Genomic DNA, 17,434 nt, shown 5'->3' on the forward strand with positions numbered 1-17,434 from the left:
TCTAATTTTAGAAAGGGTGAACTGTGAAGTACATTCAACTTAAAATAGATTGAGATGAAATATTGATTTTCAAATGAATCTGTGAAAGGCAGAGCTTGACTGCCGCGAGTCACGGCGATTAGGCTTCAAATCTATTTCCGTTTATATGCTATGAAATTTTTTTTTTGGTAAAAAAGTTTGTCCTATTAGGGTCCGGTTTAGATTTATAAAATTGTAAAAGGTTAATTTCCCTGAGGCTTACAGGCGGCAGACGCACGTTTGACGAGCCCTTGTGAAAGGTACCCATGCTTAAAAAATAGATTTATTTTCTATGTACAAAGATGTACATTAAGCAAAAATACAACACCGCACTGCAAAAATTTCATTTCATATCTTGAAAAATTACTTGACTTTCTTCATTGTGTCTTTAAAAAGCTTCAAAGTACTAAAAGACGCGTGTTTGATAACAATAGCAGATTATCAATTAAAACATTTTGGCGAAAATGTTCTGGATAATATGGTGCTTTCCTTTAAAGTCCCTTGTTGAATGCATCATCCCCTCGTATTATCTTAAATAGATTGGAATTAAGGATGAGGAGGGTTATGTTGTATGATCTTGCTTTTTTACTTTAGGTCAGGCCAGGTTAGGTTAGACTATATTGGGAACAGGGTAGCCCTATATAGCTTTATATAGGGAACAAAACTACCCCTCTTCACATTATCCTCTAAATATTTCAAAATAAGAGGGGGAGGGTGGGGTGTTCTGTGCTTTATGGCACTTTAAGGGAAAGAAATAATGGTATCTCTATCTATAATACAAAGTAGAACGATGTCTGTCTGTCCGACTGTCCGTCTGCCCGTCTGTCTCTCCGTCTGAAGCTTAATATCTCGGTAACCACTGAACCGATTGGATTCTACTCTTCAGGGAATATACCTACTGGTCCTGTGGTGGTTTTAGGCTATTTTCTTGGGGGGTGGGACACCACCAATCCCCCCAAAAATAAAAAAATCCCCCCAATTTTTTTTTGCAGAAGATTTCCTTGGTCCTTTTTTTGCAGAAGATTTCCTTGGTCCTTTTTTTTGATGAAGATTTCCTTGGTTCTTTTACTTATTTCGCCTAAATTTTATTTTTATCTCCTCTTGGGGCAAAGACCCTAGAGGCTAGGGGCGAAGCCGCTAGTAATGTTATAAATAAATATAAATTCTATATATAACTGTCACATAAGGGGAATTTTTTTTACAGTGTACTTCTATATGTAGGTACTAGTCTATAGTAGTGCAAAGATCAAAAACAAGAATGATGAAAGAATTTGAATTTCAGTGATCTTCAGAAAAAAAATTGACATTATTCAGTAATTTGCAATTGATCCACAACTCACCCATAGAGCTCAGAGAATAAGGGGGGCAATGAGCCGTTTATTACACTAGTCCCCAAAGTTTTTCAATAACGTTTTCTTATTCGTTGGCTCAACCACTTTGGGGACTTTAGTGAATTTTGATTTGTTGATTCATTAAGTGAGTGTTCAAGTGATTGTGAGTCAGCTTACATTTCACTTTCTTGATGACTGCTTATCACGCTACTTATCTGACTCCATGTTCAGAGGGGGAGGGGTAGAATTTACTCTGAATGGAAATTACCATTTTTTTTCTCTCGAGAAATAGGAAAGTAATTCCATTGAGTTTTAGCATAATTCATGCAAAAGTTTAAGTAACTATTCTACAAGAGTTAAGCTTTTGATTGTTCTCTTACTCAATCAAACAGAAAAAAAAAACTGAAGATATAAGGAAAATAAAAGTTTTATAACAGTAACAGATTAAGAGTACTAGAGTGAGCACGTCTGAAGCCAAATATTTTTTTTATATCGAGATCACCACTAGCAATTTAGGAAACACAGAAATATATTTGAAAAATAATGGGAGGGTTGTTTTTTATATACCTTACCTCTGCATGGGGCCTAAATTCTATATATGTAAAACATTAATACTTTTTATCTCACAAGTAACTTTGTCACTAGCTTCTATGGTATACGCCTCTTGCAGAAATTTTGTGGTTGGGGAATATTTTTTTAAGGGAGGGCGCAACTCCTCCCCCTGCCCGTCGAAAAACCAAAAACCTTCAAGACCAATCAAAACTTCATTGAAATATTACGATACGACCAGTTTTTTTATTGATAAAAGTTAAAGTCAAATTAAATCTTTTTACCAATTTTTACGTTTTACTATTTTAGGGTACGAGGAGAGCGACTAAGCCTGACCTCACTTTACAATGGTACTTTCAAGCCTAAACCCCTCAATGCAACTTGGATTTCAGGTAAATGACTATATTTTTTTATACATATACCTTTCCAGAGAACCAGAGCATCATCTGTGTGTGTGTAGCCATAGTTTCTTAGTGTTTGGACCTAAGTAGTCATGGAGTAGGACGAGACACTTTTGTATGCTAGCATCAGGGCCAGCTCAAGGTCCACGCTCAAGTACAAGTACTTGACCCGTTGTCTCAAGGGACCTACAGAGCATCATCTGCTTGTAATATGATGCAATACTCTAACGCCCACTGAAGGGTTAAGTAACATCCTATACAGGCCACCAATATTTTTAAAATTGATCGAAAAAAAGGAGGCGGGGAGAGGGGTGAGTGGTTTTCTTATTTATAGCGTTGGTCATCTCTAAAAGTAAGGGAAGGAGTATTCTGTGCTTGCTACACACCTATGATTTTTTAGTTTTTGGGTATTGTTCCACCTTCCAAACACAGATCCACGGATGAAAATCTCTGAAAAGCAGAATCCTATTGATCCAGTGCAGTGGTTAGCGAGTTCTTTATGTACATTATTACTCAATGGCGGCCTTACTCGTATTTGGGTTATTTTCTCCTTAAAAACAATTTTAAAGAAAAAAGGTATTACAATAGAAAAAAATACAAATCCAAAAAAAACCCCAAAAATTTAGGGGGTTCGGCAAACATTCTCTTGAGGGTTCTGTATCATCCTAAAATTGCTTTAAAGCCACCAGGCGACAAGAATGTATAATCCCTAAAAAGAACAATCTAACCTGTAAAGCTTTAGACGGACAGACAGACAAACATTTTTGCATTTTTTCCAAGATAGACACACACATTCAGTCTTTTAACTTTTTTTATTCTAGGAAGAAAGATAAGGAAAAATAACTTTTTCTCAATAAGAAATTTTGAGTTTAATTTTCTATGTAAACTAGTAATTGAATGTCCAAGTTTATCTATTCTAGAAAGTTGTTGAATTTAATTTTTCAGACATTACTTTTGAAGTAGCATAGCTACTCTTCAAATAGCTTATTATTTTTAAAAAGGCGACAAAATTGATAAAAGTAAGGAAGGGACGGGACATTTAACGTTCTCTTATTCGTTGGGGACAACGTTGGGGGCTTTTATTGAATTATAATTAGTTTGTTCATCAAGTGGTGTTTCCAAACATTTCAACCACTAATTATAAATATTACTTATAACAGTAAAACTTAACAAAAACAAACAATATGAAAAATCGTGTATAGCATTATATTACAGACAATTTTCCACAAATATCAAAATAAAAATCATTAAATTAATACAAGTTTTGTTAGCACCGAGGGTTTTTATCTTATGATTTTACATTTTAACAACCGCGGAAATCTGTCTATAATACGATGCTATATATAATTATTCTTGAATCAAAATAATTCTGACTTTTTTTTGTTTGTGAAAATTGTCCTTGTTTTTGTGTGGCTAGCAGTGTTAAAAATTGTTAAAAAGTAAAAAAGTTGTACCTATTGGTCAGTCAGTTTGTTTTACACTCTAAAAATAAGCCAATACTTTACTCAAATTCACGGCTAGGGGGAAGGGAGAAGGAGAGGGAATAACAATTACCTAAAATCTTTAACAAAGGACTTTTCTTGAAGTAGTCAAAACCTTCTGTGACCTATGTGATGCTTCCCTAAAATGAAGAACTTAGGTGGTTCTGGAGATATCAACTGATAAACTGACTACAGTAAAAGGATGTAAAGCGTTTTCCCTCAAGTTCTTTTTACAACACCGAATCCCCCTCCTTCCTTATTTCGGAACAAATAAGGAAAATAAGAGGGAGGAAAATTTTTGGGAATAGTCCCTTTCGTAACATCGCCCCATATGGGTCGATTCGTCGTATTTTTAAAATGGCTTTTATAGGTTATTTTAGGTTAGGTTAGGTTATATTGGGTTAGATGATTGCCCCACAGGGTTAGGTAATTGGCCCCGCAGGGTTAGCGCCCCCCGCAGTGGCTAGAAATAGGAGAAAAGTTAATGTGAAAAATACGAAGAATCGCCCCATAAGGTGCAATGTTACGAAAGGGACTATACCCGAATTTTTTATATCATAATTGGGTACTGGGTATCTGCGTTGTCAGGACACAACAGGTATATGCCCCACAGGGTTAGGAATAGGACAAAAAAAATCATGAGAAATTTTAATTATATTTAAGTTATAAGAAATATGTTTTTTTCGATGGGAAATTAAATAGCCTTTCAAGAAAATATAGAAATGTAAATCCAAATGATTATTTATAGAGTAGCTAACGCTTTGAATGAAAGTATATTTTTAAGAGTGGAATGAGTACAAATGGTTGAATTAGTTGGGTAAATATTGTAATTGTAACAAATACTAGAATAGTTTACTCTACAAACATGCCTTGCAATTCTTTTAGCTAAGTCAGCTCAATATTGCAAATTTACATGCAAATTTTGAATTTTACAAACTTGGTCACAGTTTATTATTTCAACTAGCGGCCACGCCCCTAGCATCTAGGGACATTGTAATGAAATAAATAGAAAGGGGCTAGAAAAAAACCTTAAAGCCATCGAAAGACTTAAATCTGAAATGAAATTGCCTAAAACCACCACAGGACCTTACCATAAATAGAGAACCCAATTAGTTCAGTAATTATTATGATCTTAAGCTTCAGACAAAAAAATATCTTATATTATAATGCCACGCTTAGCTTTACCCATACATAATTAAAATTAACTATTACGTTAGTTCTGATAATACGATCCCATACATGATTTTCCAGCGGATATAAATTGGTTTCAAAGCCATATTGCAAAACTTATTCTCTGAAAATAGCAAAATAAAATGCTTGACTTAGTTTGAAAAGTAATGGGAAGAGGTTTACAAAGTTATATAGACAAAAATTATAGTTTTCCTTGTTGCATGACAAATAATCAGACTATAACTGCACCAAGAATGTTAGGGATGGGAAAATTATCTGGAGAATTATATATGGGTTGGTGATTAGGGCATAATACATACCATGGTATAACCTCAACTCGGTACCATCAAAATTATGTTGCCTTGAATTTACATGTGCCTTATTGTTGAAGGATTTATTCAGTTTCCTATAATATATTCCACATATGGTTCTCCTTTAAAGTGTAGCTTCTTATAGGGACTGGAAAAATTTATAGCCATTTTGGTTTAGTTTATCATGGCTACCTAATCGAATGATTTTTCCATTTTAGGGAAGCTTCACATGTAGCCAGGGTTTGTTTCAGGCTATTTTGTTTAAAAATTTAAGTTTTTGGATGTTTTATATTATTTTTCTACCTTTCACTACTTTCGAATACAGAGCCCTTAGATGCTATGGGTAAATCCATTTTAGGAAGTTAGGGAGTTTTAGAGTCATCGAAAATAAATATTTTTCTTGTTAAACTATCTCTATACCCTTTAAATGCAAATTATTAGTTCTACTACAAGTTCAATGCTCTAAATAATTATTTCTGAATAATTAAAAGTGTAATATTCTTTAAAAATAACCAACATGTTTTTTTTTTAAATTAATATCACTGTTTTAGTCAAATGCTTTGTTTACATCAAAGTGTCATAAATAGTAAAATTTTTTAGATTTAGAGGGAATTATCCACATAATTTCTTGCGTACTTACCGAATAGATAATTCAATTAGGTATGTTACAATGATATCATGTATTTAAACCTAAAGAATGTGGGGGAAGATTTCTTTTTAAGATGGGCTAACATTTTCACTCCTAAGCTAGAAAGGTGCCATAATTATGTACTGACATTTATTCTGGTTAAAAATTATCTCAGACCCAGACAGCACCATCCATACATTTACATTGGAGGACACTGGAATTTTACCATGTTTTGATACAAAAACAAGACCACAAAATTTTGCAATAAAGTTGTTCTTGTAAACTTATTGCTTTCATAAACTTCAATAAATAAATAATAAATACCCTTATCAATATGCTTAATTTTGAACTTACATATTATGTAATCAGGCTTTTATAATCTGACTTGGCAAAATCCGTGGGTTCCCAAACACGCATACATACAAATAATGTGATAGAAATGTTTGTATAGAGGAATATAATTAGTTTTGGGGCATAAAAAGTTACATCACCTCATCTTATATGTGTATGTGTATTACTTTGTCTATAGTTTATTACATATTAAGGCTTCTTTCTTAGTAATTTTCCTTAAAAAGCTTAGCGAGCACAGAAAGGACTATCCCCCCTATATTCTTTTTTGTTGTTGATAAATTAAACATGGGAGGGAGATTTAGTATTAGTTTGTAAACCTAAACCATGCGGGGGTGCCTAATCTGCTTTGCATTAACCATTCGGGTTTACCCTGTACCCTACATAACCTAAACTAATGTAAAATACTAAACTACCCTTTTTTTCAGTTTCTTTCAAAATAATGGGTAGGGATTAGGTGTAGGTTGTCCACGATAGGTACCTAGAGGTGCTTTCAAAGCAGGCACTTTTAATACCTATTTATCATACTAAACATCGCATAATCAATCAAAGCTAGGGTCGCAGCTGCCATAATGTATGATATAAAGTAGTATATTTTTTTGTCTGATGCATAAGATTTCAAAAAACTTATAGTACTCCTTTTTAGAGAAGCTTCACATGTCCCATGATGGTTTTAGGCTATTATAATTTTAGATTTTAGTTGTAATATGGTTAATGCTTTTTTTCTACCCCTTCTAACCCTTTATAAAACAGAACCTCTATATGCTAAGGGCACCACCGCTAGCAAATATTTATAATTGTATATTTTTTCAGAGACTGAGCTAGCTTTCATCAACATTAATGGTGGACTCAGGAATGGCCAAGCACTTTTTACACGTTATTTTATTTTTCTTACACAAAAGAAAGCGTGAGTATTTAATTAGTAAAAAGATAGGTTAAAAAAGTGCAGCAAAACTCATATTATATTTACATCTAACTCTTCCGCTCGTCAAGAGTAAAGGTTGCCGCTTAAATGTTAAATATCTTTGATCAGTTTATCTTTATAATCTTTAGATTTGATAAGATTATAAGAAAATACTATAAAATTTATCTGTTTAGCCTAAGAGTTAGGCACCCTAAGCCTTATCTATTTAAAAAAAAATATATTTGTAAGGCGAAGAAAAACTGAACGCTAAGGCTGGTCTAGGAAATTTGTAAAGGATTTTGCCCATTTTAGACTGAAAAAATTTAAAATTTTACAAAATTACTTTTGCTAAAACAAACAAAAAGATAAAAAGAGAAGAAAAAACCTTGGCCAATAATTTAGTTTGTTTGACATATCAACACAAATAAATACAGAAATATTTTCAAACAATACTTTCGTAAGTATTTTTTTTCTATTGATTCCATGCTTTTGAAAATGGTTACTAGTAAATTATGGTTTGTGAAATCGAAAACACATTGCTGAAAAATCATGTATGGCATTGTATTTAAAGAAAACTAAAACAAAAAGTATATTATATTTATACTGATTTTAATCTTTTAATTTTAATATCTGCTGAAAGCTGTCTGTAATACGATGTTGTAAATAAGCCTTCTTAAGGCCACATTTTGTATGGTTTAGGAGGTGGAGGAGGGTGACGTATTTACTTTAAAACCTCCCCTAGGCCGATACGATTATATATATACTGTAAATACTGGAACAATTTATTCAGCCGTTTACGAGATTTTATCGGACATACAATTTTTACTTACATACATCTTACTACTATACAACTATGATATAGGATTAGATCTAGTTGTAAATATATGAGTGAGTAAAAATGTTGTGTGCCAATATTTGAAAAATAAATGTATAAGTATTGATGTATAACCCAGACAACTACCTGGTTCAAGGTGTGATGACCTTTTTCGTTTGCTAGCAAGTTGCCTTTTGCTCTTATAATTTTGTAGAGACTTGTCTGTGTTTATATTTCCGACTCTATTGGCTGATATTCAAAGACACAATTGAAAGTTGGCACAGAGTCCCCATACCGTGAATATATACAATTATCTAACTACTGCCCGGTCCCTCTATTCTTTTACTCTAATATTTGAAATAAAAGAAATGACAAAGGGATTAAAGAGATCAGAAAACAACAAAAGAAATCTTTATTAACTTTGGTGTCTATCTCAACTATGTATATCATATATAACAAACATAAAAAATCTTATTATTTATAAATATAAACTAAATGGCAAGTAAAATAACAAAATTCTAAGAACATTAAGTTCGATTTTAAAAATAATAGGTCCAATCCTTAAAATTTAGAGTTTTCTTATTCTTACTAGATGTAAAGAATGACATAATACCCTAGGCTAGGCTAGGAAAATATATATTATTTTGCCTCATAATTGTACTTTCTATATCCGCGGAAAGCCGTTTATAATACGATGCGAGAAATAACTATTATAATTCTTCACTGTTTGAAAGATAGATTGTATTTTCTTTCAATAAATTCTTATTTAATGTAGCTAAATTATTAACAATGACAAAAAATGACAATAACAAAAAGTAGCGAAACTCAAAAGTATTAATGCTTAATTTAAAAAAGTATTACAGAGACGCCTCATAAGTGAGGAAAATCTTCTTTAAAAAATAAATGTTTAAATAAAAAAAATCAAATCACATTAATTGGATGTCCTAAAAAGCTTTGCAGACAAACCGATCGCGATGGGCCAAATTACTTGCGAAAAAAAGCCTATTTGTATGAGGGATCCTCACATTAAAATTAAGTTTCATATCTGTAAAAGCAGCATAATTGAAAAATAGAGACAGACGCACAAAGTAAATCATAATATAATTGCTGATAAGTCGGTAGAATACTCATACAAATACTTTTTTAGCAGTTCTTTGTCAGCCGCTGTCTGCCACAAGTAATCTGCAGATTCTAATATTTTTAATGTGATGGCTTTCTTTAACCTGTCTGTCTGTTCAGTAAACGTTTTAAAGCGCCCAAACAGTTTTAAAATGGCGGTTGATACACGGCTGTGACGCTCTGCTGCCGAGCCCTGGTTTTCATTTCACTAACTTTATTGCAGAACATAAAATCTTTTATTGTTTTTGCCAATTGAAAGTAAGCAAAAGTGACAGAAAAATTATTGCATGATTGGGCAAAAACACGGATATTTTAAAACTAGATAAATTAAACTGCTTTTGATTAAAAGAAGGATAGCTGTATCCAGAAGAAGCAAAGTTTCTACAAAAAAAGAAGATTAAAAACAGTCAAGTAAAGTACAGATTTTTCTTCCTCTGCAGAAAGAACTATTTTGCCGAGCTTGTCTGGTAAGCCGAGCGTTCTCGGCCCACAGGGTAACGAGTTCGGATTCAACGAGCCCTAGCCTTTAATTATTCTACCAAAATAAACAAGCAGGATTCAAACATACAGAAATGATATATTTAAACTGAATAATATTTACAAGTTATGTTTACTATATATATACAACAGATTATAACAATGGTTAGGTTTGAAGGGGGTGTGGGACGCTAGGGCTTAGCTCCCGGTGGTAGACAGGCTGTGGGGGCAGCGGTGGTAAAAGGGGAGGCAACGCCTCCCGGTTATATAAGCGCGTGAAGGACGCGTGATAGTTGCATGTTTGAGTCCCCTCCCCACATTTAGGCAGGCCAGTTTGACCGCTGGGTTGCGGGGTCAACAGCGGTCATGAGATAGATGGTGATATAATAAGATTAGTGCAGGGGGTTTGTTATCATAAGTCACAGCGAAGCAACTCTGTAAACAGCCTGTCCGTCTGGGTGTCGTATTACCACAACCTCCCCTTCAAGGGTTGCGTGGCTCCTGAGCCACCAGGCCTTGAACCTGGGGATACGACAGCCTATGCCTGCGCAGGACAGGCAGTTCTTGGGGCACAGCTCGATGGAGGACAGCTCGGGCTACACAGGCTCCCTGGGACACTCGTTGCTCGGTCTGACTGTGGTTGGTTATCAGCATCGTCAGCTCCTGGTTGGCTTCTAGGCGTGGGTTGGCGACGGCCAAGCCCCGCCGCTGGAAATTTTGCCTCGTCTGCAGGATTAGCTCTGCCTTGGCTGGCAACTGGACACGGAGGCCTAGGCAGACTCTGGTGGTTCCCAAGGGGGGAATGACGATGGCAAAGGGCGCATAGAACTCCATGGGGGCGCCTGCTTGATTCAGGTTGCTTGGTCTCCTAGCTCCTACCCGGATGGGGATGGCTGTCATCAGCAGGGGGCACATGGCTTCAGCTTCATCTTCTGGGGCGGCCTCTTCCATCGCAGTGGCTGGTTCTTCTCCTACAGGCTCGCTGCTGGCTGGCAGGTTCTCCATGTCCGCATCAGGATTCCAGATGGCATCTCTGGGTGGCTCTGGAGCGGGCGGCGGCGGCGGTGGTTCGTTGGGCTGCTCCTGCAGGTTCTCCTCTACTGGGTCACGATCCTGGCCGCTAGGCTGTGGGGCGGCTGCGGCTGGCTGGTGCACTGGGAGCTGTCCTGGGTCGCTAGCTGCGGGCGCCGCCGCTCCAACTGGCAGCTCGGTGGCATCCTCGTCGCTGTCCATATCAACTTGGATGTCTGCTGGGATCTGGTGGGCAGTCACATCTCCAGTGTATTTGCGCAGTCGGCCTACATGCGCGGTAACTTCTGAGATCCTGGCCACTGGAGAGGCAGGTTTGATGACATAATGGACTTCTGTAGCTTTCCTCACTACTTTCCAGGGGCCAGTCCATCTCTTGGTAATCTTGGCTGCCTTCCCTGGCACCAGGCGGGGGGCCAGGTACCAGACCAAGTCTCCAACCTCATACTTGGCCGTGCCTTCGTAAGCTGCCGCGCTCCTCCGGATGGCTCCCTCCTCCTTCTGCTGGATGGCATCATACACTGCATAGTAGCGCTGCAAGAGAGCTTGGACGTTGGCTGGAACTGAAGCATATTCGGTCTCTGGCAGCCGTAGTACCATGTCCACCGGAAGTTTGGCCTCTCTTCCAAAGAAGGCCAGGAACGGGGTCACGCCAGTGGATCTGCAGGCCTTGGTGTTGTATGCGAAGGCGATGGCAGGCAGGTGGGGCTCCCAGTTGTTATCGTCTCTGTCTAGGAACAGGCGCATGCCTGTGTTGAGCGTCCTATGAAACCTCTCCACTCGGTTGGACTGCGGGTTGTAGGGTGGTGGATGTGTTAGGCCAATCTCAAGCCTGGAGGCCAGTTCCTGGAATACCTGGCCGGTAAATTCCATTCCATTGTCGGAATGGATCTTCAGGGGGCATCCGAACGTGGCCAGGTGGCGGTGCAACAGGGCTTCAGCCACCGTGAGGGTGCGCTTGTTGGGGATGGCGTAGAGGCTGACAAACCGGCTGAACCCATCTTGGCAGGTGAGGATGTAGCGGTTCCCAGCCGGGGTCTCTGGCAGTGGCCCCACCAGGTCGATGAATAGGACTTGCTGTGGATACCCCTGGCGGGAGGGCACGTGGATCCCCTGCTTCAGTCTCTCCTTGGTAACTTTCTGGACACACTCAGGGCAGGTTTGTACCATCAGACGGACGTCACAGGCCAGGTTGGGCCACCAGAAGTGCATGGCAACGCGGGCGATAGTCGCGTCCATCCCAAAGTGCCCAGCCATGGGGGTCCCATGGGCTAGAAAGAACGCGTCCTGCTGGAGGGCCGAAGGCAGCAGGTATCTTGTCCTCTCCCCTGTCAGAGTCTGGTCGGTGGTGGTGAGGCAGCCATGTTCGTCAAGCCCCAGGGCTGGGAAGCGGCTGGCGTACTGCTGCTCGTCTCGTTCCTTGCCACGCAGCTCAGCCTTAGTTGGGGCTTTGCCATCAGCCACCCATTGGCGGACACGGAGCAGAAGGGGGTCCTGTGTCTGGGCCTCCAATACTCTAGCTGGATCCAGTCGGGCGGCAGGGGGCCGGCTAGCTGCGGACTCCCCTAGCTGGCAAAGGTTGTGGATATACTCAGCCTGCTCTGCTAATTCTTCGGCGCTAGCCGTTGGCATGTTGGCATCTTCTCGGCGGCTGAGGGCGTCGGCGTTGGTATTCTGGGTGCCAGGCCTGTGGCAGACGGTAAAGTCTAAGGCCGCTAGCTCCTCCTGCCAGCGGGCCACCATCCCTGTGGAGGTGTTCAGTGATTTCATCTGTAGCAAGGCGGAGGAATCAGTGTTGATCTGGAAGCTGCGGTAGGACAAGATGCCGTGGAATTTTCGGATCCCGTACATAATGGCGGCCATCTCTCCCTTCCAGGACGGGTAGCGCGTCTCAGGGTCGGTTGTCTTGCGCCCCACGGCGGCAATCAGCCTCTCCTTGCCATCCTGACATTGACTCAGTATGGCAGAGATGGCGCGGCTGCTGAAGTCTGTGGTGAGCTGGAACACCGCTGGCAAATCAAACCTGGGCGGCGCTCGGATGGGGGCCTTGCGGAACTTGTCCTTGAGTTGCAGTAGCTGGGCTTCCATCTCAGGCGTCCAGGTTAGGGTCTTGGCCGTCTTCTGCCGATTCATCTCGTAGGTGAGGTCTGCATACTCTGGGATGAACAGGCGGTAGTATCCAAAGAACCCCAGCAGCGCCAGCAAATCCTTGGGGGTGCTGGGGGCTGGCCAGTCCAAGATACGGTCAATATAGTCCTCCTGCATGGCTATCCCCTCACGGCTGAGGGTGTGGCCCAGATAGTCCACCTTGGATCGGAACAGCTTGGTCTTGGCTGGCTTGAGGCGGATCCCTCCCCTGCGGTGGGCTTCCAAGACCTCTCGGAGTCTGGCCAGGTGGGCCCAGGTATCCTGGTGGAAGGTCAGGACGTCGTCAAGGTATGACTGGAGGTTGGCTGTGCCTAGTGGGTTTAGGACCCCTGCAATAAACCTGGAATAGACAGACGGTGCCGTAGCCAGGCCAAAGGGCATCCTTTTCCATTGATACAAGCCCCTGGGGGTGGTGAAGGCGGTGCAGGGCCGGCTGTCCTCGGACACACGGATGGTGTAGTATGCGGCTACCGCGTCTAAAGCACTGTAGACACGGTGCCCGCCAGCTCGTTCCACCAACTGCTGGATCCTAGGCAGGGGGTAGCTGTCCAGTTCCAGGCACTTGTTGAGGGCTCTGTAGTCGACGGCCCAGCGGGTGCTCCCATCCTTCTTCTTGATGGGCACCAGGGGGCTGCTCCAGGCGGAGTCTGACGGCTCTATAACTCCCTCCTGTAGCCAGGTGTCCAGTTGTTTCTCCAGTTTAGCCTCTTGCCGCGGGTTCAGATCCCTAAATCTCTGGCAGATCGGCTGGGTCCCTGGCTTGAGGCGCAGCTGCAACTCAACCACATCTGTGCAGCCGGGGGTAGAATTGGAGAAGACGTCTCTGTATTCTGACAACATAGTCCAAACCTCCTTCTTGAGCAAGGGGTCCTTGCGTAGGAACTCATTGTCTTCCATCTCCAGGGCCTCCCACAACTCCTGCATTTCTGGAGGCTCAGCAGGTTCTTGGAACGAGTGGAGACGCGGGGGAGGCGTATCAGAGACCTCTAGAATGTCAGGTTTGACCAGCTCCCCAGCCACTGGGAGGCCAGCATCCAGCAAGAGGGGCACCTCCCCTTCATTGACCACCAGTACTCTAAACACAGTGGCGGAGCCAGGCCTGTGGGCATACAGGCCCTCTGGGATAACAAGATCCTCCCCAAACCTCTGTTCTGGGGCAGCTAGTTGGATGGCATCCTTGGTGCGATGGCCTACTAGCTCAACAGGGACCGCCATGACCCCGCGGCCAGGCAGGACCACTCGCTTGGCTGTGCGGAGCTGGGGTGGCTGGCCATCAGTTGGGGTGACAGCGCTTAGCCTATACGTGGCTGGTGCGGGGTCAGCTTTGGCTCCGGGACCCACCGGCCGCGACTTGACGGGCTCGGCTTCTGGAGGGGCTGACGTGTCGGAGCCAGGTGTGGCTCCGAGGGCGTCCGGCCACGATTTGACGGGCTCGGCGCTGGGAGAGGCCAGAGTGCTGGGTCCAGCTTTGGCTCCGGGGGCGTCCGGCCGCGACTTGACGGGCTCGGCGCTCGGAGAGGCTGAGGTAGCGGAGCCATGCATGGTTCCGGAGGCGGCCGGCCACGACTTGACGGGCACGGCGCCGGGAGAGGCTGAGGCCTGAGAGTTGAGTGTGGCTCCGGGTACATCAGACCGCGACTTGACGGGTCTGGACTCGGGCTTGGCTGGTGGACTGGCTGGAGGTCCCAGGTAGAGGGGGCCAGGTGGACACGGCTGGCCGTTGATAAAGGTGTCGGCGGAGAAGATTGGTTCTGGAGGGCTGGCAATCTCAGGGAACGTTGTTGGCAGGCTCTCCCTCGGCACCTTGGGCACTGGGGGCAACCCCATGGCTAGCAGGTTAGCTCCCTTGTGTGCGTTGAGCTCAGCGTCCACCCAGTGTGTGCCTTTCTCAACCACACGCGGCTGCTCAGGCAGGGGGCCTGGCAGAGGCCCCTCATAACTTAGCTCTCTCTCGGCTGTCTCCCGGTCAATGGGGACGCCACGGAGTGGGATAAACTCCCCACGCACCCACAAGCAAGGTGGTTGCATGTCGAAACAGAGCCTAGTTCCGAACTCCTTGAGAAAATACCCTCCTAGGTTCAGAGGGTGTGAGAGGTTCCGGACCACAGTCACGTGGTATAGATGGAGTATAAGAGTGTGTGAGAATGCCATATATAACTCTTTTAACTTTCCTATTACCTGGAGGGGCTGGCCTTCCTCATTAGCAGTCAGGATTTGGGTGTTGTCTGGAATCAACATGCGTTGCACGCCCATCGCGTGCATGAGGTGCTCAGAAATTACAGCAGACCCTGGTACACGGTTGCCAGAATCAATCATGGCATCAACCTGTACATGCTGGGCAGGGTCAGGAGTAGGAAACCTCACCCTGACATGGCAGGGGAAGTGGAGGTCCTGCCCTTGAGACAAGGGGGCCTCTCGTTCGGCTGGGGTTGGCAGAAACTTTGGTGGTGGCCGAACCGCAGCTATGGTGGTATCGCTTACCATGGTGGCTTAGGCTGTAGCTTCGAATCACTAGAGCTTATTAATTATCACTGGGTCAACAATTTTATATTTATATTTATCACTTGGTTGACATTTATGCACACTTATGTGCTGTTATCACTAGGAGCTCTAGGTGTGATTCTGGAAGCACTGGCAGCAGGGAATGTCCGTCCTGCAAGGTTCAGAGGGGTGACGGCGGTAGGGAATGACCCGTCCTACAGCGCCGCTGGTTCGAATCCCGAAAATGGCGGCAGGGAATGGCCCGTCCTGTAGCGCCTCGGGTTCGAATCCTGGGGGGCAGCGGCAGGGAATGTCCCGTCCTGCCGTGCCTGTGGCTCAAAATCTGCTATCCGTCGCAGTGGTAGGGCTTACTTGTGTGCTGAAGCTTCGCAGCCACACATTGCCTTCTTAGGGAGACCAGCACCCAGCTGTCTGTCTCGTAGGTTTGGCCTGGGTGTCCTGGGGCTTGTCCCAGCTACACTTGCCAATTTAGACTCAGTTCTGTAGCCGTCTGAGCTAAATTATCCGATTGCCGTGGCTGCGCACCTAGCGCTACTCCTACACGGCACGGAAAAAGCGTCTTAACTGGCGCTTTTAGCAGGCTAAATCTGCTTGCCGTAGGCCAGAGGCCCACATATTGCGTTCAAAATGATGGAAATTCGACCTAAAAAGGCCGTCTCACGGGTCAGTTGGCGGCTGATTGTCCCCTTACTTGCCAAAGGGTCCAATCAGAGGTAGAATAGGCTAGTTTCTGTAAGGCTCGATTGAAACACGCTGACACCAAGTTCTGGTAAGCCGAGCGTTCTCGGCCCACAGGGTAACGAGTTCGGATTCAACGAGCCCTAGCCTTTAATTATTCTACCAAAATAAACAAGCAGGATTCAAACATACAGAAATGATATATTTAAACTGAATAATATTTACAAGTTATGTTTACTATATATATACAACAGATTATAACAATGGTTAGGTTTGAAGGGGGTGTGGGACGCTAGGGCTTAGCTCCCGGTGGTAGACAGGCTGTGGGGGCAGCGGTGGTAAAAGGGGAGGCAACGCCTCCCGGTTATATAAGCGCGTGAGGGACGCGTGATAGTTGCATGTTTGAGTCCCCTCCCCACATTTAGGCAGGCCAGTTTGACCGCTGGGTTGCGGGGTCAACAGCGGTCATGAGATAGATGGTGATATAATAAGATTAGTGCAGGGGGTTTGTTATCATAAGTCACAGCGAAGCAACTCTGTAAACGGCCTGTCCGTCTGGGTGTCGTATTACCACACTTGCTTTTTGCCAGTTACCAACAATTTATATTTAAAGAATTTTGTTTTAATGATAATTATTTATGATAGGTAGAAATTAGAATTTAAAGTATTTTTTCCCGTTTGTGATATGATAAGTTAATTTCTGGCATAGTTACTGATTGAGCCAAACTATTTAATTTATTTTTTTTAAATCCAATAATTTTCCAATGTGAGTTTTATTGAAGTAAAGAGAGGTTTCACTTTAATCAAGCACGCAAACTTGTACTTGGATTTACATACACACACACACACACACACTCATACACACACACTCATACACACTCATACACACACACATTTAAATTTTAAGCAGCGAAACTACGCTCCAAGTGTCCATGTCCGTCTTTACTTCCATCTATCCGTCATGCTTGGGTGGTCTGTTTTTATCATAAGCGCAGGACTCTATATTTATGCCTGTTGAATGGCCTTGCTATGTTTAAAACGGGATATAATAAGCCAAACATGGTTACTGGCGATATGTAAAGTATTATCTATTTTTCGTTTTTATCTTTATGTTTCTTTCTTGTTTATTTTTCTCGCTATTGGTTTTTCTGTATTTCCTTTCTATCTTATTATTTTTTCTCTTTCTTTCCTTTTCTTTCTGATTTTTTTCTATCCTTTTAATTTGTTTACTTTCTTCAATTTTCTTTCTTTTTTCTTCAGCTTTTTTTATATAATTTCTTACTCTTTTTCTCTTTCACGCACTCTTTCTTTTCCCCCTTTTAATTTCTCTTTTTTCAATCGTTTTCTTACCCCTCTTTCTCCTGTTTTATCTATAAATTTCTCTTCCTATTCCTATGTTTTTCTCAGTCTTATAGCTTATGATTTCAAACTGTTATTACAATTACATACTCAATCAAAAATGAACGTGGACGTACTCTTCCTTGTGAAAATGAAATTTTATTTGAAAAATAAAGATTTACAATTTT

General features: G+C 42.3%; 1 protein-coding gene across 1 annotated transcript in view; it reads left to right on the forward strand.

Annotated features, from left to right (window-relative positions):
• LOC145323011 (inactive dipeptidyl peptidase 10-like) overlaps nucleotides 1-17,434 on the forward strand; it is a 128,966-nt gene that overhangs the window by 14,284 nt on the left and 97,248 nt on the right. Inside the window, exons 4-6 of the mRNA XM_080165398.1 lie at nucleotides 2,208-2,290; nucleotides 7,051-7,088; nucleotides 7,542-7,598. Coding sequence (XP_080021524.1) covers nucleotides 2,208-2,290; nucleotides 7,051-7,088; nucleotides 7,542-7,598 — 178 coding nt within the window. The remainder of the gene's footprint in view (nucleotides 1-2,207; nucleotides 2,291-7,050; nucleotides 7,089-7,541; nucleotides 7,599-17,434) is intronic.

Source organism: Acartia tonsa, chromosome 6 (assembly GCF_053477335.1).
Source record: "Acartia tonsa isolate MP-2025a chromosome 6, ASM5347733v1, whole genome shotgun sequence".
In the NCBI taxonomy this organism is placed as follows: domain Eukaryota; kingdom Metazoa; phylum Arthropoda; class Copepoda; order Calanoida; family Acartiidae; genus Acartia; species Acartia tonsa.